The sequence below is a fragment of the Phyllostomus hastatus genome, unplaced genomic scaffold (assembly GCF_019186645.2).
Source record: "Phyllostomus hastatus isolate PE091 unplaced genomic scaffold, TTU_PhHast_1.1 phas_contig_198, whole genome shotgun sequence".
Lineage (NCBI taxonomy): Eukaryota > Metazoa > Chordata > Mammalia > Chiroptera > Phyllostomidae > Phyllostomus > Phyllostomus hastatus.
In genome coordinates this window covers 6,245,400-6,268,629 of record NW_025333715.1, presented here as the reverse complement: position 1 = coordinate 6,268,629, position 23,230 = coordinate 6,245,400, and the positions used below count along the sequence as shown (strand labels likewise).

General features: G+C 63.4%; 1 protein-coding gene and 1 non-coding gene across 2 annotated transcripts; both read left to right on the top strand.

The window, feature by feature from the left end:
- Positions 1-55: 55 nt before the first annotated feature.
- On the top strand, positions 56-22,295 carry TAB1 (TGF-beta activated kinase 1 (MAP3K7) binding protein 1). Its single transcript, XM_045834716.1, has 11 exons — positions 56-135; positions 9,718-9,854; positions 10,176-10,329; positions 11,337-11,423; positions 11,943-12,081; positions 12,928-13,041; positions 13,583-13,694; positions 15,420-15,564; positions 17,111-17,336; positions 18,361-18,523; positions 20,116-22,295. Exons 1-11 carry the CDS (start codon positions 103-105, stop codon positions 20,321-20,323), a joined length of 1,518 nt encoding a protein of 505 aa, XP_045690672.1. The 5' UTR covers positions 56-102; the 3' UTR covers positions 20,324-22,295.
- LOC123816285 lies at positions 2,837-2,973 on the top strand. The gene has a single exon (XR_006785251.1). It is a non-coding gene; the product is annotated as a small nucleolar RNA SNORA2/SNORA34 family (small nucleolar RNA).
- Positions 22,296-23,230: the final 935 nt, after the last annotated feature.

The window sequence follows — 23,230 nt, the reverse complement described above, 5'->3', positions numbered from 1 at the left end:
CCTGGGCCGGGCGATCCTCCGGGCCGGCTGCCGGCCGCTCTAGCCGCCCTTCTTCTCGCCTGCTCCGTCGGGAGGCGGGAGCGCCCGCGGGGTCCCTCCAAGATGGCGGCGCAGAGGAGGAGCCTGCTGCAGAGTGTGAGGAACCGACCCGCTCTCCGGGCCGAGGGCTGGGAGACTCGGGGTGGGATGGGGGTCTGTCTGGTGCAGGTGCGGCTGCCTCTTCGCCTCGGGCCGCCTACCTCTCCCTGGCAGGGTGCGACCGCCGCCCTCCCCTGCCCGGGCCGGCTCCCCGCCCATTGCCCCCGGACGGGGCGCGTGCGCGCTGCCCGCCCGGCCGTCCGTCAGGGGCTCGGACTCCAGGTCCAGACTGCCGGAGCGTCCGGGGCACGTCGGGGGTGAAAGAGTGCCGGAGCCGGAAGGGCATGTGGCGCCGGCAGCGGAGAGCGCAGGGGTGGTCAGCCGGACGTGGGGTGATGATAACCGTAGCAGCACTTGTGCGCCGCTCGCTCCATCCCAGGCTTTGTGCCGATTGCCTTCCATTTGTAACTTTGGTTTTCCTAACAGCCCCATGAGATGGGTATTGTGGTTATTCGTATTTTACACACGAGGAAACTGAGGCACAGAGAAGTATCACTTGCCGAAGACCACACAGCTGGTCAGCGGCAGAGGCAGAGTGAAAAGCAGGCAGTTTGCTCTTAACCTCGGACCTCCACCGAGTAACGAGTGGCTTCCAGCAGCCTGGGTTCCGGGCTGGCTGTCACTCACTGTGCCTCAGTTTCCCTATCTTTAAGGTGAGAGCAGGCAGTGGGAGCATTGCCTTGAGACGTCTCCCTACCCTCAGTCTGGACCCTCATTGGTTTGTCCTGGCGTCTTCCAGCCCCTACATGCTCGGGGCACTTGCCCGTGTAGAGGCACATACATGTCAGCACCTGCCAGGTCAGGGTGGCGGTCCCTTGGGTCCTCCGCAGACAGGGCAGTCTGTTGTAATTGCCTGTGGACTTGTCTGTCTCCTGTTCTGGAAAGGGAACTCTTTGAAGACAGAGACTTGTCATTTACAATGAACGGTGTCACCAGCACCTGCCACCACTAGGTGCCAGGCATTCAACAAATATTTGTAAAATAACGAGTAAAGCATCTGTAGCCAGGTCCAGTGCTCATCGCTCCAGGGGCGCGAAGCATCAGAATTGGGGTGTAGGGGATGAGTTTCACTGCTGCATGTGAATGGCAGGCTTTGTGTAGACTCAGAAATCACTTTTCCCGGACAGCCGCTCCCAGTTTGGTGGGGGAACATGTAGATCTCTTCCTCTCCACACTTTTGGCTGCCCCCTCCTTTTTTTTACACTGCTTGGCATGGAGTTAGGTGGACCTGGCCCTCTGCTTGGTAAGCGCCCAGAGGGCAGGCTCCTGTGCAAAAGCCCCCATTCTAATGAACATTCCAGAAACGCTAGCTGGGGCGCAGCAAATGCTGAAAGCGATAACGGCTGCAGGCTGACTGGGCCTGCGGAGGGGACCGGCTGCCAGCCTCCCTCCTCTGTAGGCACATGGAAGCCCGAGGGCCTCGGGTTGGAGAGTGGGCGAGCTTTACCAGCTCCAGGATGTGTTCCTGGGTGGGGGCCCATTCTTTGAAGAATAGGTCGCTATAAGCACATAGCATGACATGAAGGGCAAAGGGATGCCAGCATGTCTGCAGCAGGCCCCTCCCACCGCAGTGATGACGTTGGCGTTTCTGCTCACAGGGTGGTTGGTGCGCGGGGCTTGCTGCCCTGCCCTCCGCCGTCCTGAGTCTGGGGAGAGCAGCTCCAGCACCATCATTCAGCAATGACTGTGAGGGCTGCAAGCGCAGGCCTGGTGATAGGAAGCTGAAGGAGGCATTGGCCCGCCCTCGCTGCATTTGCAGACCAGCTTGAGAGAAGGAGCCACTTAGCACTTACACAGTGTGCAAGGCACCCTGGTGTCGGTGTCTTGAGGGGCTGTGGGTGGCCTGGCTGGACCGGGCCAGTGGAGGCTGGCAGGAGGGGCTGGCGAATCCCAACATGGTGCTGGAGGGGTGTGCTGGGGCCAGGTGACAGAGCACTGCCTGGAATGACATCCCAAGGACTCTTCCCTTTCGTCCCCAGGCAGTGTGGTGCCTTCAGAGGTCTCTTGAAGAAAAGAAGAGCTTTTGAAGATAGCTGGATGTGTTAGGAAGAACCGAGGCCCTTTGCCACCTGATAAGACAGAGTATGGATCTTGTGCGGTCTTGGGCAGGTCACTTAACATTCCTGAGCCCTGGGTTCCCAGACTGAGAGGACTTCCAGAAGCGTTGTTAGTGTTAAGTGAGCGAACACGTTACACGCGGAGCCTGGCAGGTCACGCCGTAGCTGTGAAGTTCCACCTATAGTTCTGGGGTTCATCCCCTCCAGCGTCACTGAGACCCCACTAAGTGCCAGGTACCATGCAGGTGCAGGGGACACGGCCTTCACGAAGCGTATGTTCTGGTCTAGGGAAGGAGACAGGAAACGGAACAGACACATACTGCGTGAGATGTAATAATATCTATGACGCGACATCAGGTGGGGTGCTGTGAGGATTAGTCTGGATTCACACACGAAGGGCAGTGGAGGGGCCACTTTAGACCAAAGTAGAGGCAGACCTCTCCGCCAGATGAGCCCCGGGCAGGCAGCTCAGTCGGTTAGAGCGTCGTCCCTGTACGCCAAGGTTGTGGGTTCAATCCCCAGTCAGGGCATGTGCGAGAAGCCACCAAGGAATGCAGTAAGTAAGAGGAAGAGCAAAGTGATGTTTCTCCCTCCCTAGAAAATCAATCAGTACGTTTAAAAAAATAAAGAATATTTGATGATTGGCCCTGAATCAAGGCCAGCAGTTGGCTGAAGCTGCTGGTTTCAAGCAGGAGCCTAAAGCATTGTCTTTCTTTGGTCTGTTGGCCATTTCAGAACATAGGAGATGTAATGGTCAATTCATTAGAAAGAAACATCTGGGGGGAAAAAAAGAAAAGAAAAAAAAAACCCACAAATATTTGATGAAAGGAGGTCGGGGACGTGGGAGGGAGTGTTCCTCCCTGAGGGAACAGGACGCAAAGGCCTGCCCGTCTGGGGAGCCATGAGGAGGCCGGCGTGCTGGAGTGGGGTCCACGGGGGAGCAGGAGTAGCCAGGGCCCGTGCGAGCCTGTGAACCTGTGCGTGGACTTTGGATTCGGTTCTGAGTGTCACGCCAGACTCCCATCTGGCTTTGAGTAGGGGCGTGATGTGGTCGGCCTCGTGATCAGAGAAAGCCCTCGGCTGAGAAGCTTGGGAGTGCCAAGAGCAGAAGCCCGGGACCTGCCGAGGGCGACTCCGGTGTCCAGGTGTGAGGTTCCGGAAGCTTGACCAGAGTGAGGGCAGCGGAGTGGCGAGGAGGACCGGGCTCTGGCTGGGTTTTGGAGGAAGACCCGACAGGCTTTGCTGGCAGATCGGGTGTGGGGGGCGGGGCTGAGGAAGAAGGGTGGAGAAGGACTCGGAGGTTTCCGTGGCAGCGACAGCAGTGCCCTGTACTGAGGCCGGGGGGGTTCTGTTCAGGAGCCCCTTGCAGGCGGGGACAGTCAAGGGCTTGATTTTGCCCCTATTGTTTATTGACTGAGTCGTTTTAAAAACCAACTTGAAATCACTTTTTGTTTTAAAGATTTTATTTATTTATTTTTTAGAGAGGAAAGGGAGGGAGAAAGAGAGAGAGAGAGAGAGAAACATCAATGCACGGTTGCTGGGGGTCATGGCCTGCAACCCAGGCATGTGCCCTGACTGGGAATCGAACCTGTGATGCTTTGGTTCACAGCCCGGGCTCAATCCACTGAGCTACACCAGCCAGGTGAAATGACTTTTCTTTTTAACTTAGACATATCCTGGGCAATTATATCTACACAATCGCAGATGCTGGCTATGTATTTTTCTAATGTACGTGAAAATGATTGTATGCCCATTAAAATAAAAACCTCCACTAGGCCATCGCCTCCCGTAGCTGGCGGAATGCGGGCCAGCTGCTCCAGCACACAGGGAGGGAGTGCTCCACGCCACTGTCTCCGAGTGCGCTGGGGCCGTGTGTGCGATGAAAACATAGGAACCTTTGATGAAAGCCCTGGTGGGAGAGGTGGGAGCCCCAGTGTGGCGCCGGTCCCAGGGGAGCAGGGGAGGAGAAGGGGGTCATTCAGGAAGACAGAGACGGCAGCAGGCATCGGGCGTCCCGAGCGTTTTTTGGACAGAGAGGGCTGCGGCCCCCACCCCGAGCCATCTCCCCGGGGGCGTTATCCTCCCTCTCTGAGCTTCCTTTCTGCCTCCAAGGAGTTGGGTGCTTTCACCACAAAAACACTCGGCCTTTTCATGCTCCAATTTGATATTCAAGCTGTGGCCTGAACTCAGAACCGAGCTTTGTCCACTTCTGCTTCCCGGGAGTCCGCGATGAGCCCCTGTGGGCACTGGAATGAACCCTTTTTACGCGATGTGCCCGCGTGAGTCTGTGCGGAGCCGGTGCTTCCACGCAGGTGAGCAAGGTGTTCGTGACACCCTCAGCGGGTGCCACACAGCTGGAGCACAGAGAAGCTCTGCATTCCAAGATACGAATCTTGGAAACTCCTTCCCACAATCAAGTCAAAACAAGGCTTTTTGAAACGGCGCCTTTTTCTTACCGTATTTTCTGTTACGTTTCTTGTGAGAAAGTAACGCGTCAGCCACCAAAGAGTTAAAGTCGTATGGCCGTGCGTGTGTGTACGCGGCTCTGCGAGGAGGAGGAGGAGGCTGTGCGAGCCGGAGGCGCCTGCCCCCTTCTCAGCTTCCCAGCCCACGCGCGCCCGCCGGGCGCAGGAGCGCCACTCGCTGCCGGTGTCGGGCCTGGCATTTGGGGCGTGGGAGAAAGTATGCATCAGTGTGTGCTGGGGCGGAGAGGTGGGCGGTTTGTGTGAATAGAAAATCCGTGACCTTTCCAAAAATTGTTCAGCAATGTGGAGGAAGGAAGCAAGAGGCCCGGAGTCTGGTGCGTTGGGATGGAGCCAGCTGTGGCAGTTGGGTGTGGAAAATCCCCGGGGAGGAAGGGGGAAGTGGGAGACCACGGCCCCCAAACAGCCCACCCGGCCGCAGCAGAGTGGGAGTGATAGCGGGGCCACCACGGACATCCGGGGGTACCACGTACTCTGCCGCCCCCACACGGGTAGAGCCTCCTGTGACTCTGTGGCCACACGTTGCTGGACGTTTGAGGTGCCTGGGGAACCGCACTGTGGGCAGGCCCTCCCACTGAAGGAGTGCTCACCGGTGTCTGAGAGGTTGCCTGTATGGCACTGGATCTCAGATGCTGTTAATTGTAAGGACACGTCATTATTTTACGTGAAAACGCACTGCTAACAGCTGCAGGCACCAGCCTCAGAGATGCTGAAGTGTTGGAAACACGTGTATCTGAGTCAGTGAAGTGAGGTCTCTCATCAGCAGTCCCGGCCACAGCAGCAGGGCTGCCACAAAGCCAGGGGGTGAAGGGCTGCTGAGCGGGGCGCCCGTAGGCACCGTGAGGCCACGGGGATGGATTTCTCGGGGAAGGGGCCCCGTGGCCCGGGCGGTGGTTCCCCAGAGTCTGGGACACGCACAGTGAGGTGGTTTGGTGTGTCCTGGAGTGGGGCTCGTCTTCACACGTTGTGGGGGTTGTTGGCCTTTCGGCTCCTTTTCACGCTCCCCGATGACGTATCCAGAGGAGGACTTGGTCTGGTCCCAGTGTGTGTGCCCTAACACCCTCCGGTTCCCGCCGATCGCTCCTGCGCATTAGCAGGGAGAGCAGGGCTCCAGCTCAGGATCCGCTGCGGGTGGTCGGCACAACTGGAATCTGATAACCTTGTTGTGCTTTAGTTTTCTTGCTGTCTTCAAGACACGGCAAAGAACACTGGGTTTCCACTCGTGATCCTGAGAAAGGTGTATGTTCACAGTGAAACCATTTGAGTAAAACAAAGTGTGTCTATCTAAAGAAGAAATATGACGTGGACAGTTTCTTGAAGATGGTGGGTGGGTGGTTGACGTTTGGGAAGCACGGCCTCGGGCCCTGGTTGGGCCGATGGACCGTTGTGGGTAGGGGGGACCGTGAGGGAGTGCGGGGAGGACAGCAGAGGGGAGGGGGGCCTGGCCTCGCCGTGGAGAGAGGTGTATATTTGGCAGGCAAAGTCATGTATTTGTGGCGCTGGTATAAAAATAGTCTCAGCTGCTAACTTCGGTTGTGTCGCTGGTGCCGGTGTCACCATGGATACTTTCTAATACGCTCTTTGGGCAATCTTTCTTATTTCTTCTTTATGTTTAAGCAAGCAAAGTCAAATCGGCTGGGAACTTCATGTGTAAAGAGGGCCAGTGTGACGTGAGCAGAGCTTTGCTCAGCGGTGTTTGTGCATGTGACACATGGGCCTGTATGGGAGCGTGGGCTTGTGTCTGGGACTGCCCTCGGGGGTCAACAGCCCCCTGCGTTGGAGGCCCCAACCTGGTACCGGCCCCTCAGATGATGCAGACCGTCGGTGGAGGTGCCGCTCCCGCGCTGTGTCTGGTGTGGGCGCCTGCCAGGGGCGGGCTAGCTTTGCACACTCTGTGTCTGCTCACGGCCTTTCAGAAACCGTTGTAGACAGACTCTGCCTGTACGAGCGAGGTAGCCGAGTGAGACTGGTCATCTGTCAGAGGGTGATATTCAAAACCACGTGAAGGGCATTTAATTTTCGACCAAGGTGCAAAGGTAATTTATTGGAGAAAGGGTAGCGTTTTCATCAGACAGTATTGGAACAATCGGACATCCATATGCAGGAAAAAAACATTGAACTAAACCTTTCTCGTACAGAGAGTAACTGAAAATGGATCACAGGTCTAAATGTAAAACTGTAAAACTTGCAGGAAAAAGCAGGCGGAGACCCTGCGACTTGCAGCTGGACAGAGAGCTCGGAGACCAAAGCGCGGACAGAGACAGTTGGTAAAGTGGGCTTCATCGGAAGCTCCAGCCTCTGCTCTGCAGGAGACACCGTGAAGTGAAGGAAATGGCAAGCTACAGACTGGGGAACGTGTTTGCAAATCGCCCGTCCGACAGGACCTTTACCCAAATGTGTAGAGAACCCTCAAACCCGACAGTTAAGAAGACAGACAGCCCAGTTTAAAAAGGGACTTGAGGCTTCGCTGCTGCACCAGCGAAGATACGTGGATGGCGACTGAGTGCACGAAAAGATGCTCCACGTCGTCGTCATCCGTAGAGAAGCCGCAGTGAGACCCCACGCACTCTTACGACGTCTCAGTCAAGTTGGAAAAAAATGAGCACGTGGTGGCGAGGACGCGGAGAGTTCTGGGTGCTCACAGTGCCGCTGGGCACGCACGCCGGGCGGTGTCTGGTGAGGGCGGGCAGCAGTCTCCCTCCTGGGTCCTCGCCCCAGAGAAACGCAAGACTGTGTTCACACAGAACCCTGCCCAGTGATGTTGACCGCAGCTCTCCTCGTGATCGCGGAGGGCTGGAGACAGCCCGCGTGTCGTCCTGCAGCGGGTGAGCGGACACGGGGTGCTGCCTCCGCGGGTCGGAGCCCTGCTCTGCAGCACAAGGGACCGAACAGGGAGCAAGGGACCGACCGCGGATGCAGGCGACAGCGCGGGCGGTCGCCAGGGCTGACAGCCGCGTGAATGAAGCCTGTCTCAAGCGGGGGGTCATGTACTTACAGGCTCAGGGGCCGTGGCGGTCGCCAGGGACTGGGGCGAGGGGAGGATGAGGCATCAGTACTTCACGGGCGTAGGGTTCCGATCCGGCGCGATGAGGAGTTACGAGGATGGGTGGGGTGACGGCCGCACACCATGTGAACCTGTTTAACACCACGGAAGTGTTCTCTCAAGATGGTGAGTTTGACGTTCTGTGTGCTTTGTCCCAATGAAAAGCAACAAGAAAGGTTATGTACTGCGTGATTCACTTACGACATTCTTACGAGGACAGTGCGGTGACAGAGCCGAGGTCAGTGGTCAGCAGACGCCCAGGGAGGGTGTGGCCACAGAGGGGCAAAGCCAGGCTGTGTCTGGGATGGTGGGGGTGCACCCCAAACCCCCTTTGCGCTGTGTGCTGACTCAGAGGTGAAGGCAAACTCCCGTTCCCTGCGGAAGTGGCCGCAGGTGCCAAGCAGAGACTCGGAGCTCCTACAGGGCGTCCAGCCTCTTGGCGTCTCTGGGCCAGGCCAGAAGAGGAGGAGAGGTCGTGGGCCACACATCAGACAACCAAACACTAACGAAAACTGGTGAGCGAAGAAACGGTTTTAAGCAAATGTACGGTTTTGGGTTGGGCCGCACGCAGGGCCATCCTGCTGGACGTCCCTGCACCACTAAAGCAACTAAAATGCAAGGAGAGAGGAGAGAAAGCCATCGAGTCGCTCCCGTCAATATGCAAACAAGCAGGGGAGGAAATGCGCCGCACCGGCTAACCACGGGCTCTTTGCATGTCCGATTGCACAAGCCCGCTGAAGTGGTTTCACATCCTTCCCGCGGGGGTTGCCGCTGGCTGGTGAGAAGTTGCGCGCGGCGCCCACGCTTACTCAACATTCCGGTAGCGCTTCCAGTCCCGGTTCTGTTCTCCTGCAGCTGCACTTTGATTCTCCCGATCGTTAGCTCCTGTTCACCACAGCGGTCCTGGGGGTGCCCTGGGGGACCGGGCTCGGCTCTCGGGCCGGGGTCGAGGGGGGAGGCTTTCACTGAGGCAGCGGGTCGTGCGTTGGAGTCGTTTCTGGGGCAGAAATGCAGGTGCCCAGAGTGCACCCTAGGGAGGTTTGGGAAGTGCAGAACCCGCGCTGGGCTGGGGCCTGCACGTGTGCACGCGCCCACGCGTGTTCAGGCTCTGCCGGGATTATGCTGGGCAGCCTGGTGTGAGATCCGTGGGGGAGACAGGACTCAGACCCCGATAGATGGGCAGGCGTGAGGGAGACAGGGGTCGTCGGAAGACACCAGAGAGAGGGCTGTCGGCCGAGCCGGGGAGGGTCTTTCTGAAGGATGGCTTCCCGGGGGTGGTGCTTCCTGGGGGCGGGAGTCCCGAGGGACATGGGGACTGCTAGAGAGGGACAGGAGGGCGTTCCCCCTCCTAGAGGAGGGGGAGAGTGGGGTGCGGGCCGGGCACTGCCCGCTTGTGGTGCAGGCGGAGAAGCCGTGGCGGGGTGCAGACAGGAGGGGACACCGAGGAGCAGGGGCCGGGGAGGAGAGGCCCCAGGCCCCAGGGGGAGGCTGGCTGATGAGTCGGTTTCTCAGAGTCCCCTGGCCGGAGCTGACTACGATGCAGATTCCCTGGGCCCTGTCGGGAGCAGACATTCTGGGGGCGGGGCCTGGAAATCTGCACTTGTATCCAGAGCCCGAGGGACTGGGGTCAGAGCCGCTGCAGTGAGCGGGGAGGAGCCGCCCAGGCGTCGTCTCCCAGAGTTCACTTCATCGTGTGTGTGTCTTGTTCACGTTCGTGACATCGCTCGCTCCTGCAGCGCGCTGCTGAGCCTTGCATTTGGGGACGGGGTGGGGTGGTCTTTGTGAGGGAACAGGTTTGTGGGCTAGCCACAAAAAACGCCAGCCCTCCACAGGTGTGTGTGCACACAAGCATTGTCGTTTTGCAGAAGGAGGTGGGACCCTCCGTGCGGGCCCTGGGCCCGCTGGGTTTTCGCTGGGGAGGAAGAGGAAGGTGTGGCGGGGCCTGCCTGGAGGAAGAGGCCACAGACACTTCCTGATTTCTCAGTGTCCTTCCCAGGAGCAGCAGCCAAGCTGGACAGATGACCTGCCGCTCTGCCACCTCTCTGGGGTGGGCTCAGCCTCCAACCGAAGCTACTCGGCTGACGGCAAGGGCACGGAGAGCCACCCGCCGGAGGACAGCTGGCTCAAGTTCAGGTGGGGGTGCCGGGGGTGCGCGCCTGGGCGTCGGAAGCGGGCTTGCCAGCAGGACAAAGCAGCAGCGTTGCAACTGTCTCCCGTGGGGGGTGGCCTCTGCTGCCGTCCCCTCCACGCCAGACCTCACACCAGCCTAGCAGCCTAGAGCTCGCTGCACTGGGGAGCATCCCTGAGGGTCACGGCCAGGGTAAAACGATGGTCACAGTGGTCCCAGCGGGCACCTTTGCCCCCCCCCAGTTGTCCCTCCTCCCCCTCCCCCCGGGAGCTGGCACCGCTCCCCTGGGAGCCTCTGGTCTCAGGCGCCTCCCGCCCCTCTGTCAGGAGCGAGAACAACTGCTTCCTGTACGGGGTCTTCAACGGCTACGACGGCAACCGGGTGACCAGCTTCGTGGCCCAGCGGCTGTCCGCGGAGCTCCTGCTAGGCCAGCTCAGCGCCGAGCACGCCGAGGCCGACGTGCGCCGCGTGCTGCTGCAGGTACATGTGCGGCCGGCTGCCTGCCGCCGGGCGGGTCCCGCCCCTTGGGAATGCCACCCTGCAACCTCGACGTGCGGGCTGAGCCAGGGACGGTCTGCAGACCCTGCCCGCTCCTTCTCTGCTGCAGAGGAACCCGCTCTGGGAGCCCCCCTCAGCAGCAGGGGCCCCCCACTCCTGGGGGTGCAGGGGCAGGCAGCCACAGCAGGCCTGACCCCCAGCTGGCCGGGCTGGCTCTGGAGGAGGTGGTCCTGCGGAGCGAGGAAGTAGGGGGAGAACCTCAGACAAAGGGGTGCAGCGGGGTGCTGATTCAGGGTGGCCCCTTTCCCTCGGGCATGGCTCGGGTGCTCGGCCTCGGGGGCTGCCAGCTCCCTGGGCCTCTCCTCCTCACACCCGGTCTCCTGGTGCTGGCCAGCCAGCCCCGCGTTTCTGCCGGCCGCTGTCTGGGCGGTTTTCTCCTGGCGTCCCCTCCGGAAGCACATCTGGAGGCACTTAGTGCGGACGAGGAGGACCGGCTCCCGTTCCTCGAAAGCGGGGCTCCCAGCTGTTGCCCTGCCTTCGCACCTGGGGGCCCGGGGCTCCCTCTGCGGCCTCCGCCACCCCCGTGCCGGTGACTCCCGGCTGGCCCCCCCGGACAGGCAGCAGCGTGACCGGTGCTCGGGGGCCCGCAGGACGCAGTGATGATGCCGGCGGTCACTGATGCAGACTCGCCCCGAGCCGGGCGCTGAGTGCCCCGCCACCCTCGGGACAGCACTCGCCTCTTCACAGACGGGGGGCCGCCGAGGCGGCCGACTGGCCTCGCCCCAGGCCTGTGTTCCCAGCCTCCGTGTCCTCCGCCTCTACCTCTCTGGTCGCGCCGCAGTGCCACGCGTGAAGCCCCACCCACCACCTGGTGACCTGCTGTTAATACAGTGTGTTGCCACTAGTTGGGGCGATTCAGCGTCAGGTGGCAGTGGCGTTCGGAACCGGCGGCTGCCCTGAGCGCTGCCCCTGTCCCCTCTGTGCTGCAGGCCTTTGACGTGGTTGAGAGGAGCTTCCTGGAGTCCATCGACGACGCTCTGGCCGAGAAGGCCAGCCTGCAGTCCCAGCTGCCCGAGGTAACCACCCCCTGGCTTGCTCCCCAGTGGGGGGCGCGTTGGTGCCGGCCCAGCCAGGAGCGTGGACTCATCTGCCATGTCCCTCCCAAGCCAGGGGCACCATTGGGCCGGAGCAGCAGGAGTTGGGGGACATTCCCGACTGGGGGGTCTGGGGGACGATGGGTTTACCCTCCAGGGAGCCTCCCGGGCTGCTGTGGGCGGCTTTGTCCAGGCTCAGCACGGGGCGGACGGTGAAGGGTGTGAGCCAAGCCCCTTCCGGGTCAGACTTCAGCCTGGGTCTGCCCACGGCCTGGTCACCCGCCCATGGCCTGGTCACCCGCCCACGCACTCGCATCGCCCGCCAGCACTTCTGGGGCCCACGGAACTAGTGCAGGCACCTCGGGCTTTCTGGAAGGGCTTGCCTGGAAGGGTGGCCTCCACCATGGCCAGGGCCCCAGTGCCTGCCCTTTGGAGGGTCAGGGTGGTTGGTGAGGGGGTCTCCGGGGACCCGGCCTGCACTGACCCCGGTGGTGGCTGCAGGGCGTCCCCCAGCACCAGCTGCCACCGCAGTACCAGAAGATCCTCGAACGGCTCAAGGTGCTCGAGAGGGAGACCTCGGGGGGCGCCATGGCCGTGGTGGCCGTCCTGCTCAACAACAAGCTCTACGTCGCCAACGTCGGTGAGCCGCCTGCTGTCCCGGGGCAGGGAGGGCCGGGAGGAGGCCGGCCTCGGGGGTCGGGGCGTGCTTCAGGAGTCCCCATGCCGCGCCTGCCCGGCTTGTGGCCTTGTGGGAGTTGGGCCCCTGTCTGGGTCGCCTCGGGGGCTTCCTGTTCTGGAGGGGACCGTTGTCTGCAGAAGACCCTCTTGGCATCCCGCGGAGGATGGGGAGGTGGTCTGGGCGTGGGCCGGAGGGTGAGGGGTCACAGGGACGTCGTGTGGGTGTGGAAGAGGCCGCCTGGGGCCCTGAGAAGGCCGAGGCCCCAGAGCGCCAGGCACCGCAGGAGCCCTGCGGAGACCTCGCTGACCGTGTCCCTCTTCCCTGACTCCCCTCATTAAGATTCCATTATGGAGAAAAAATTACTAGTTAAAAAAAGACAGTGACTGGCCTGACGACCCCTCACGCGCCTGTCCCCAGCGCCACCAGGCGTGTCCCCTCGGCCAGCCTCCTCTCACCTGCAGCCTTTGTCCCTGCGTCGCTGCAGAGCACACACCAGGCACCGTGGCCCGGTGCCTGTAAACACTGCAGTGCGTCTCCCCGGACAAAAGATGCCGAGTTAAAACCGTGATCATAGTCTTCCCGGGGCGGCGCCGGAGCAGTCTGACCCAGTTCCTGCCGCCGCCGGGCTCCCTGGCTGGGGGCTCCCCGGGGGCCGTTCTCACCGCGTGTTCCAAGGCTCTGCACGTGCGAGGGGCCTGCCTCGCACCTCTGCCCCCCCTCCCCCTGAACGTGGCGGCCTTTGCTCCCCATGCCCGGCCTTTGCTCCCCATGCCCGGCCTTCGCTCAGCCGCTCGACTCCCGCTGCAGGTACGAACCGTGCGCTGCTCTGCAAGTCCACGGTGGACGGGCTGCAGGTGACGCAGCTGAACATGGACCACACCCCGGAGAATGAGGATGAGCTCTTCCGCCTCTCCCAGCTGGGTGAGCCGGGGACGGCGGGCGGCGGGGTGCTCGGGGCTCGCCCTGGCTCTCCCCCAGTAGAGACGCGTGTGCAGTAGGTAGGCTGTCACCCTCGCTCTCCCCCGGTGGTCCTGTAGAGACGCGTGTGCAGTAGGTGGGCTGTGCCGGGGGCTGGGGACCAGCCTGCCTGGGCCTGAACTGCAGCACTGTGGCTCACTAGCTGGTGGTGCTGTTTGGAACTTCTTCTGGTTTTCTGTGCCTCGGTTTCCCCATCTGCGTAATGAGATAGCAGTACCACGTGCCTCAGGCTTGAGATTGCAGGCACCGCCGCGGCCACCCCCCCTTCCTGGGCAGGGAGGACTCTCAGTCAGTGGGTGTTCTGATGGGGGTGGGGACGGAGGACCCTGGGGGACGTGGGGTTGGCCGCTCTCCAAGGCACCTGGTGTGGCTTCATTTCCGTGGGTCCCTGGTGCCTTGTTTCGTGGCTGTGTCTGTCCCCTCTGTTTTGTCTGTCGTTATGAGCAAGGTCTGGTTTGTCCTGCCCCCCCCTTCCCCCCGGTAGGTCTGGACGCAGGGAAGATCAAGCAAGTGGGGGTCATCTGCGGGCAGGAGAGCACCAGGCGCATCGGGGACTACAAGGTCAAATACGGCTACACTGACATCGACCTGCTCAGGTAGGTGGCTGTCCCGGCGCGCACCCCAACCCACCCCTGCAAGGCTCTCAGGACAGAAGGTGCAGTTGGGGTGGCTCAGGGCCCAAAGGGACTCTTCTTTCCTCCCTGCCGGAGAGTCAGGCGTGGGGCCGTGAGTCAGGGGCCTGCAGAGCGAGAGCAGCATGGGGTCAGAGCCCAGGGGCAGCAAGCACCCCGTGCCACAGGGCCTAGCAGCAGAGGCCAGGGTTAGCCCGAGATGCCGGTGTGGACAGGGACAGACTGAGGGTCCGCTGGCCAGTGCGGGGTGTGGCCCGGGCAGAGGTGCAAGACGAGCTGCCGGCCCCCCCTCAAGCCCTGCCCTTCTGGCCGCCGCCCAGTGCTCAGTGCCCGTAGCAGCGCTCGGGCAGTGAGAGCCTCCGGGAGCCGGGACTGTGGCAGCCGCGCACAGAGCTGCACATGCCGTCTCCTGCTCGGGCCTCGCTCAGGCCCTGGGACGCCGGCGCCCAGAGGTGTCTTCACAGGGGGAACTAGACTGGCGGCAGTAGGCAGCCTGAATTCTGAGCACACGTCCTTTAACAGGCATGTGCGTGCATGTATGTATGTGTGTCTCACCACGGCGTGTAGTGTCACAAGCAGAGCCGGGGAACAGTCACGCCACAGACCCACTGTTGGAGGCCAGACCGAGACGTGCCCTGTCTCGGAGGCGCGAGTTAGGAGTCTGCTCTCACGGGCTAGGCCGCTGCGTCCGGAGCTGCGTGTTTCTAATTCTCGGGGTTCTTTGGCTTTGTTGGAAAGTAGGCCTGCGGTTTAAAATAATTCAAACAGTGCCAGGGATGTGCCGTGCAAAGCGTGTTTTTCTCCTACCCCGAGTCAGGACTCCTCCCCCAGAGGTGGCTGTTGCTCATGCGCCCTGCCCGGAGTTCCTGTGTGCGTGCACATGAACGTGTGTGTGTGTGTGTGTGTGTGTGAGAGAGAGAGAGACAGACAGAGAGAGACAGACAGAGAGAGAGATGGGAACGGGGCCGGAGTGGGCGTCCTTTCCAAACCCCCCACGAAGCGCCACTTCCCTTGCCCATGTGCCGCACCTCACCTTCCCCATCCGGCACCCATCCTCTGTCCCTGCGCACCCATGGGTGGGGCTGGCGGCGCTCCTCGGAACAGCTGCGGGGCATCCGGTGTGTGGCTGTGTCCGCACTCGCCCTCGGGCCCCCACCGATGGGCCCTCAGGGTGTTTCCAGACTCTGCTCTCCCAGAAACATCTCGGAGTTCCTGGGTGCGCATCACATGCAAGAACAGGACCCCGGCCGGCCCTGACAGCGCGCCAGAGGGGCCCCCATGCAGGCCAGGTGTCCGTGGGGTCCCATCTGCGCGACACTTGCTCTGGGGGAGCGCGGGAAGAGCGGGCTTACCAAGAGAACCCCCCTCTCTTGCTGCCCCACCCTGCCCCTGTCCCTGCCACTGCCCAGGTTCCCTGGACAGGAGGTGCCGTGTGGGGCCAGGGTTGGACATTCCACCTTTGCCACCCTGATCCCAGCTGCCCTCTAGCTTTTCTGGCCCGCAGAACTTGACTTTAGTAGCTGCCCTCAGAAGACAGGTCTGTTTTTCTGCTTTTCTGCTTTTCTCTCTTTTCCTCCTCTCAGACGTGTGCTTCGTTGTGTGACTGGGTAGATTCTGCCCCTCAGCAGAACAGGTGTCCCCTGGGGGCCCGTCCAAGCACAGCCATCCCCCCGCTCTCTCTCCCCGCAGCGCCGCCAAGTCCAAGCCGATCATCGCGGAGCCGGAAGTGCACGGAGCACAGTCCCTGGACGCGGTGACCGGCTTCCTGGTGCTGATGTCCGAGGGGCTGTACAAGGCCCTGGAGGCAGCCCACGGGCCCGGGCAGGCCAACCAGGTGAGCTGGGCCTGAGCAGAGCGCGGCCGGCCCGCTGCCGGGCGGCGTGCTGCCCCGGGGACCCGGCCGGCCCTCCTGCGCGGCACCAGAGCGCCGAGGGACCCGCGGTTCTGGCTGTGGTTCTGAAATGCCTTTGCCAGATGCCCCCGGGTCCAGAGCTGGGGCAGAAAAAGCCCGGAGCTCTGCTTGTTCTGGGCTTGAAGCAGCGTCAGCTCCCTGGGCCCCGAGCACAGCCCGAAGGAAGAGGGTGAGGCGGCTGTGCCCCTGTGGGAAAGGTCCTGGCCGAGGAGGAGGTCGCAGGAGGGGGGCGGCCGGGCGCACGGAGCGCTGGCCCGGGAGGAGTGCCGGCCGCACCCGAGGGCCGCCCCGCCGCTGCCGCTGTCTCATCTCCTTCTGAGCTGCGGGTCATTCCCAGTTCGTTGTCACCCCTGCGACGGGGACGACAGGACGATGGCACCTCGGGCCTGTGGTGAGGGCCGGGTGTGGCTGGCGTGGGCCCCCCACCCGTGGGAGCTGCTGCCCCTCCCGCTCCTTGGAGCACACACATGTCTGACAGTCGCCACTGGCGCAGCCACTCCGAGGACGGCTTTGCAGGGAGCCGCCCCCGCCTGACCCCGGGTCGCTGGGTGGTTCAGATGAGAGCTCGGGCCGTGTCTCTCCTTCCATCTGTGAGTCTTGTAGGAGGGGAACCTTTTCTGCCTTGTCCTCTCTAATGAAAACCTACTAGAGAGAGTCTTCAGTGCCAGTCTGTCGATAGCTGCGCTCAAAGCCCTCCACCTGGTCTATCTCGCTGCTTCTGGCAGCCTCGGGGAGGAGGGGCAGCCGCTCGCCGTCACGCCCGGTTAGAGCGCCGGGCGCGGGAGTTCAGGGCCTGGCCTGAGGCGATGGCTGGTCGGGGAGGGGGCCGCGCCCGCCCTGGCCGGCCCCAGGTCCCTTCCTGTTACCGGCGCCTGCCCACTGCCTCCAGGAGACTCCAGCCAGCCACCCCCCGGAGGGTTTTGTGTGCTCGGTTTTATCGATACGATCCTTCTCTTCTCTTCGGTCTTCCCAGTAGAGTTACCCAGGGGCTCCTACGGGGTTCTAGAATGCACCGGACAGGGGGCTCCTCTGTGGGCAGAGGCCCTGTCCGTGCTCATTCTGTAGCCCCGTGTTCTGACGGCACGGGCTGGTCGTGGCCGGCAGTGCGTCTGTTCCGGGAGGAGAGCTTGGGGACGGCCACGGTCTACACGGGGCTTTTCGGGGGTGCCCAGGGCTCCCTCACATCCGTTACGTGATTTAAGCCTCATAACCATCCAGTGAGGGTTCGAAATGAGAGGGATCGAATAAGAGGGATCGAAAGGTCACGCTGTTTCTAATGTGAAAGTTCCAGAACGATTATCCTGAATGCCTTGAATATCCCAAAAGTTCGGATTGTAGGTGTGGCTGGTGGGGACTCCCTTTACCTGCGCAACCAGCGACCCCTAAGTGCCCCGATCAGGCTCTGGAGTCACGGCCCACAGCCCTTGGGCCTCCGTGCTCCTTACCGGAGGTGCGCCCCTGCCCCCAGGAGATCGCCGCCATGATCGACACCGAGTTCGCCAAGCAGACGTCCCTGGACGCGGTGGCCCAGGCCGTGGTGGACCGGGTGAAGCGTATCCACAGCGACACCTTTGCCAGTGGGGGGGAGCGCGCCAAGTTCTGCTCGCGGCACGAGGACATGACCCTGCTGGTGAGGAACTTCGGCTACCCGCTGGGCGAGATGAGCCAGCCCACAGCCTCCCCGGCGGCCCCAGGTGAGCGTACGGTGTGGGCAGGGAGCCCTCCCGGCGGCCGTCGGGGCTGGGCAAGGTGCGCAGTTCGGAGTGGCCGAGGCGCGGGGCCTTGCGGCCTGGAGCGGAGGCGGGAGAGGGAGGCCTGGCTCCGAGCCTCCCTGACCCGGGCACCCTGACCGCCTTGGTTCCCTTGTCCTTCTCACCTGAGCAACAAGGAAGAGCCCTCCGCCCCGCCCCCTCCCCGTGGCCTACCTGCCTGTGAAGGGCTCGCGGGGACGCAGGGCCTGGGATAGGGACGGCAGCTCGCACGACTGCCTGTAGTCCTCCTTAGCAACCCCCAAGAGGAAGGCACCCCCTTTTGCAGAAAGGGAAACAGAGGTCCAAGAAGGAAGAGACTCAAAAGAGGCTGGGCACCCTGGCGGAAGGCCCCCGAGGCGGGGCTCTGCCCCTGGGCTGAGCGGGGGTGGGAGCCGTGCGCCTGACTCCCCCTTTTCTTGGTTCTGGGGTCGAGTTGCTCAGGAGGCAAGGCGCTTGTTCTTGCTGCACTTCCGGCCCATGCTGCTTGGTTCTTGGGGCCTCCCTTCTTTTTTCTTTTTTCTTTTTCCTTTTTTATTTTCTCATACAAGCCTTAAGGCTCAGGCATGCCCGGGTGGGTTTGTTCTCCCGTGGACACCAGGGTTACTGGAGTTTCTCTAGCTTGTTGCTATTGCGACCATATTTTTGCTGGGCCAGCCTCCGCTAGGAGCCTACGTATCCCCTCAGATTAAAGCATCGTCGCGGGAGCCGGGCAGTAACCCTTCTGTTGAGCAGCTCAGCACTGAGCTCACCTCCGGCTCTGAGCACCAGCGGCGCCGTGCAGCCGAGCGCAGGCCCCTGCCGGCCCTGCAAGTCTCAGCTGCAGGACACTCTCTGTCCCAACGGGCGCGAGGCCAAGCTGCAGCTTGGGGAGCCAGGCTGTGTCACCCCCTTCCCCTCAGAGCCCTGACACTGCCCTGCCGCACCGCCCAGCCAGTCCCTGTGGCCCATCCCTCTCTTCCCCCCAAAGCTGCAGGAGGCCGCGTGTACCCCGTGTCCGTGCCTTACTCCAGCACCCAGAGCACCAGCAAGACCAGCGTGACCCTCTCCCTCGTCATGCCCTCGCAGGGCCAGCTGGTCAACGGGGCCCACAGCGCGTCCACCCTGGATGAAGCCACCCCCACCCTCACCAAGTAAGCCCTCCCCGCACCCCCGGCCGCTCTCGGGGCACAGCCCTTGGCGTCTGAATGGGAGTACCTCGGGGCCCAGTCCTGCAGCGGAGGAGTGACCTTGGGCGAGAGGCCCTGCAGTCCCTGCTTCTCTCTGATGCCCCATGTCCCTTCCTGGGAGGCAGGAGGTGGCAGCGCTGCGGGTCCCCACAGCTGGGTCCCCACAGCTCGGGACAGAGAAGCGGGGCCTGGGAGGGGGCAGCTTTCCAGGGCGGAGTGGCTGGGGCCACTGGGAGGGAGCAGGCGGCTGGTGCCGACAGCCTGCCAGTCACAGTTCCTCGTGGGTCCAGAGCATGCTCTCTGAACGGGAGGGCTGTCCTCTTGTCCGCTGCTCCCGCCCTGAAGCGTGTGTTGTAGGGTGGCCTCCCCGTGGCACCCGTGCGTGGGGGTGTCGTTCGGCCCGTCCTGGCTCGTCAGAGCCGGTGCGCTCTGACTCAGATGTCTGGTTCGGCTTTGGAGTGAGTTCTCCGGGGCACGGCTGGGGGGAGGGGCCGAGGCCGCAGGAGGTCTGGAGCCTGCGGTGGGGCGGGCGGGCGGGCCTCTTCCCGGCCACAGACCTGCCTGCAGGTCCGGTGTCCAGCCCGCCCCCTTCACTTCCGTGGAATGTGTGCCCCCCCACCCCCAAGACCAGGATCCGGTTTCCACATTCCAGCCCAGCCCGGAATAATGGAGACGCCACACCCAGCCCACTCAGGGTGCAGCCAATCGGAGGGGCCGGCGGGACGGGAGTGGTGTGGGAGTGGTGTCAGGAGGAGGGGTGCTGAGTCCCTCTGCCTGGAGGGGGTCCTCCCCTCCTCCCTGCCCCCACACTGCTGCCGCTGCCCGCACTGAGGGCTGAGGGACTGACTTGCCGCCCAGCTGAGCGAGGCAGCCTGAGCGCAATCGGGGTGTCTGTCTTCCCCACCCCAGTGGGGCTGCCCAGAGGAAGCCACTGGCTGTGGCCACAGACCAGGCAGAAGAAACAGCCATCTCCCTGCACCCCCGACTCCCTGGGCCCCTAAACAGCCCCTTTCCTCAGCTGTGCACCTGAGCGTTAGCTGGGCCCCACTGTGGGCTGGCCCGGTGCTGGGCGCCAGGTGCTGGGAGTTTGCAGGACCGCGGGCTAGCGGGCAGTGCCCAGCTGTGCACTTGGGGACAGCGGGTGGGTGTCCAGGGAGCTCTGAGAGCGGGGGAGGTTTTCTCGGGGAAGAGCCTCTGCCGGCCTGCGGTCGGCGGGGTCTGGGTCGGGACGGGCCGGAGAAGCTGGCGTGGGCGACCTCCAGCCCAGCGCCGCCTGGAGGGTCCCGAGGTGGGCACAGCAGCCACTAGCCATGCGTGGTTACTGAGCACCGGAACCAAGGGGTCCGTTTTAATTCTGGTTCATGTAAACGGCCACGTACAGCTAGAGCTTAGAAAGCACGTCGGACTTTTCATCCACTCCTAAGGGCACGTGGTCGGCTGGCTCTCTGTTAGGGAGGCCTGTGGCCTAGGGCAGGGGCCTCCCCGCCGCCCCCCCCGCCCCGCCCCAGCCGGGAGCCGAGGCCCCTGACTGGCCCTCTCCCCTGCCGTCCCTGCAGCCAGAGCCCGACCATGACCCTGCAGTCCACCAACACGCACACCCAGAGCAGCAGCTCCAGCTCCGACGGCGGGCTCTTTCGCTCCCGGCCCGCCCACTCGCTGCCGCCCGGCGAGGATGGCCGCGTGGAGCCCTACGTGGACTTCGCCGAGTTTTACCGCCTCTGGAGCGTGGACCACGGCGAGCAGAGCGTCGTGACGGCCCCCTAGCCCCGCCCAGGGAGAGCAGCCGGAGCAGGGTCTCGCCTGAGCACGAGGGGCCACCGCTGGGGCAGAGTGGGCTTCGTCCCGTCGCGTCCGGTGCCACGGGGGCCGGCGGGGGCCTGGTCCTCAGCCTGCGCCCCCGAGCGCTCCGTGCCAGTGCAGACGGACCCTCCGACGTGTGCCTCGTCGCTGCACAGGGAGCGGGAGGCCGCGCCCTCGGGCAGCCCCAGCCGGGTCGGGCCCGTGTCCCAGAACAGAGGGTGCAAGTGCGGAAGCTGGGCCGGCCTGCAAGCCCACCTCGTGGGGCGGAGTGTGAGGAGGTTCTCCTGTGGCCCCACAGCTTCCTGCCTGCCCCCCCCCACCCCGGAGGGGCCTATGGCCAGTGCTAGTGCCCCTCGCCACTAGGCAGGGGCTCCCCCTTCTCCAGCCTCCAGAGTGAACCCCAGTTGACAGCTGCACCTCCAAAGCCTGCCCCTTGCCCAGGCCAGCCCGGTTGTTTTCGGTGGAAAACGTTCGGGAAGACCGGGGAGATGTCGGGGGCCTGGGATGGCTGCAGAGGGGCCAGGTCCAGGAGAAGGGAGCCGGAGGTGACTGGTCCCGGAGCCCCCAGAAAGGGTGGGCTGGGCTGGTGGGCTTCCCTGGAGATGGGGGGGCAGGAGAGGTGAGGATGCGCCCGGCCCCAGCCCGGGGCTGTGGCTGCCCTTGTCAGGCCCCTCTGGGTGGCAGAGGCCCCAGATCAGGGGGAGCAGACTCTGCGTGGCTGTGCCCTCCCAGGAGCTGGGGAGGGCTGCGGGCTGGGCAGCCATGAAGAGGAGGAGTGGTCTCCAGCACTAACGACGGTCCGTGCTGGCCCCACAGCAACCAACGGGCCTCGAGTTGGGCCAGGCTCGGGCCGTGTGAGCGAGGGGACAGTGGGACGGGGCTCTGAAAGGGGACAGGTCCTCTGGTGCCCACTGCTCTGTGGTCGGGCTCAGGCTCGGGCTCGCGATGCTCACCGCTTGTGCCGATGCCGGGGGCAGGCTCGGGCCACCAGGCCGCAGGTGAGACCGCGTCCTGGTGCTCCCTGCCCGCCGTGGGGAGGGGCTGTGTCCTGCGCGCGCAGGGGAGCGGGCCCGGGAGACTCGCCGCGTGCCTGAGGCACAGGGTCCGAGGCTGGGCAGAGCTCAGGCCTCCCGCCAGGTCCCAGGTGCCCCGGCTTCTGCCGGCCCCTCCCCAGCGCCCAGCCCCCGGGCACAGCTCAGCAGGGACTAGCCGCCATGGGCGGCCTCCGGGGGCCTGGGCTCTGGAACGTCAAAGGCCTGTTCCAAGGCCCCGCTCGGCTGTGGCCCCAGAACACAGTTCCCTGGGGAGCCTGGCCTGGTCTGGCCGGAGCGATGGAGGCGCAGGTCCCCCTCCGGAGAGAGCCCGGCCCCTGCACTGGGACGCCATCTGTGCCGTTCGGGGGAGCGACTTAAAGTCGGCCACAAAGGCTTGGAAACAAAGGGAACTCTCTTCCAGGAATGGCTCGGTGGTGCTGTCTGGTCCCTAGAAATAGAATCACTTTTTTACCACAGGAAAGAAGTAATAAACAGTGGTGCGTGCATCTTTGTGACGGTGTCTGCAGTGCTCTTCCTCCTGTCTCCTGCGGCTCAAGTGGCCCGGGGTCGGGCTGGGCCAGGTGCCTCCTGTCCCCCAGCTGCCCGGGCTGGGGCTGGCCCCTGCTGACGGCCCTGGGGGAGAGTGCTGGGTCTTGGCATCCTCCGGCCCCCGCCCAGCTGCAGAAGGGGGCAGTTCCCTCCGCAGGCCTGGCCCTCCGGGGGTCCGCGGGCCGTGGTGGGCTGTGGCGGGGCCCCCACTGTTCCTGACTGCGGGCGGCCGCGGCTGTCGGAGCTTCAGGTCACCAGGACCGTGGATGTTCGTGGGCGTTCAAGGGGTTCCTTTGCGTTATTTTGGTTTTGTTTGGGTGGAGGACATTCTATAAATACCAATCCATAAAGTGCCTCTTCCTGCCTCGGGAGACTTGAAAACTCACCGGCTCACAAGAGCAGAGCGTCTGTGGCTCAAACTGAAACCTGCTGTGGCGGAGGATCAAAGCAGACGCGGTGGGCGGTGGGCGGTGGGCTCCCAGCCCTCCCTCCCCCGGGCCTCCTCCACCGAGCCCCGGGGGGGCCTGACCACCTGGAGGGCGTGTGGGCCCAGCACCCTGGGGGGAGGTGGCGGGTGTGTCGTGCAGCTGGGGCACAGTCGGCCTCGTCCCAGCACAAATGGCCCGTGGTTGGGTCTCTGGGGCCTCAGGGCCTCTCCCACCGGCTGCTTTGCCCTCGGCATGTGGGGGCGGGGCACTGCCCCCGAGGTTTTGTGTCTCCTGTTCCCTTGAGTCTGTCTCCTGAGGGCGAGCAGGGCGCTGGGTCAGCCTTGGGGTGAGGGGGAGCTGAGGAGTCTGTTTCAAGATTTAACAAGGGGCAAGGGCCAGGACGAGAAGAACCGGGACAGCCAGCCAAGGCCGCAGGGCCGTGGGCCAGTCGGCACCCACCTCGGAACACAAGGTGGACGGGTTGCCCACACTGAGCCGGGAGCCAGCTGGAGCCCACCCAGCCTTTGATCCCTTCTGTGGGGGGGGTCCATTTTCCCTGAGGCTGGGTCAGGGAGAACCAGAGGAACCCACCTCCCACCTGCCGCCTGTGTCCACTGCTCCCTTGAAGACATCTGGTTTCCTCCCAGCACAGGACTCGGTCACAGCCTGGGCTGAGGCCCTGGCCTGGGTCAGACCAGATGGGGCCAGGCCTTTGGAGCCACTGCGTGGCCCGGGCCAGAGGCAGGTGGGCAGGGCGGGAACGTCGGGCAGGGCCGGGAGCTCTGTGGTGCCTTTGGGCATCCTCACTGGGCTTCGTGTTGGTGCTGCCACCCTCATCTGGTCCTCTGGTCCCCACGACC

What these genes read in the sequence shown, in the direction of transcription:
- TAB1 (XM_045834716.1), top strand. Translation starts at nt 103, where the DNA reads ATGGCGGCGCAGAGGAGGAGCCTGCTGCAGAGT. An exon ending in GGAGGAGCCTGCTGCAGAGT is followed by an intron (nt 136 to 9,717) that starts GTGAGGAACCGA and finishes TGTCCTTCCCAG; the next exon opens with GAGCAGCAGCCAAGCTGGAC. An exon ending in GCCACCCCCACCCTCACCAA is followed by an intron (nt 18,524 to 20,115) that starts GTAAGCCCTCCC and finishes CCGTCCCTGCAG; the next exon opens with CCAGAGCCCGACCATGACCC.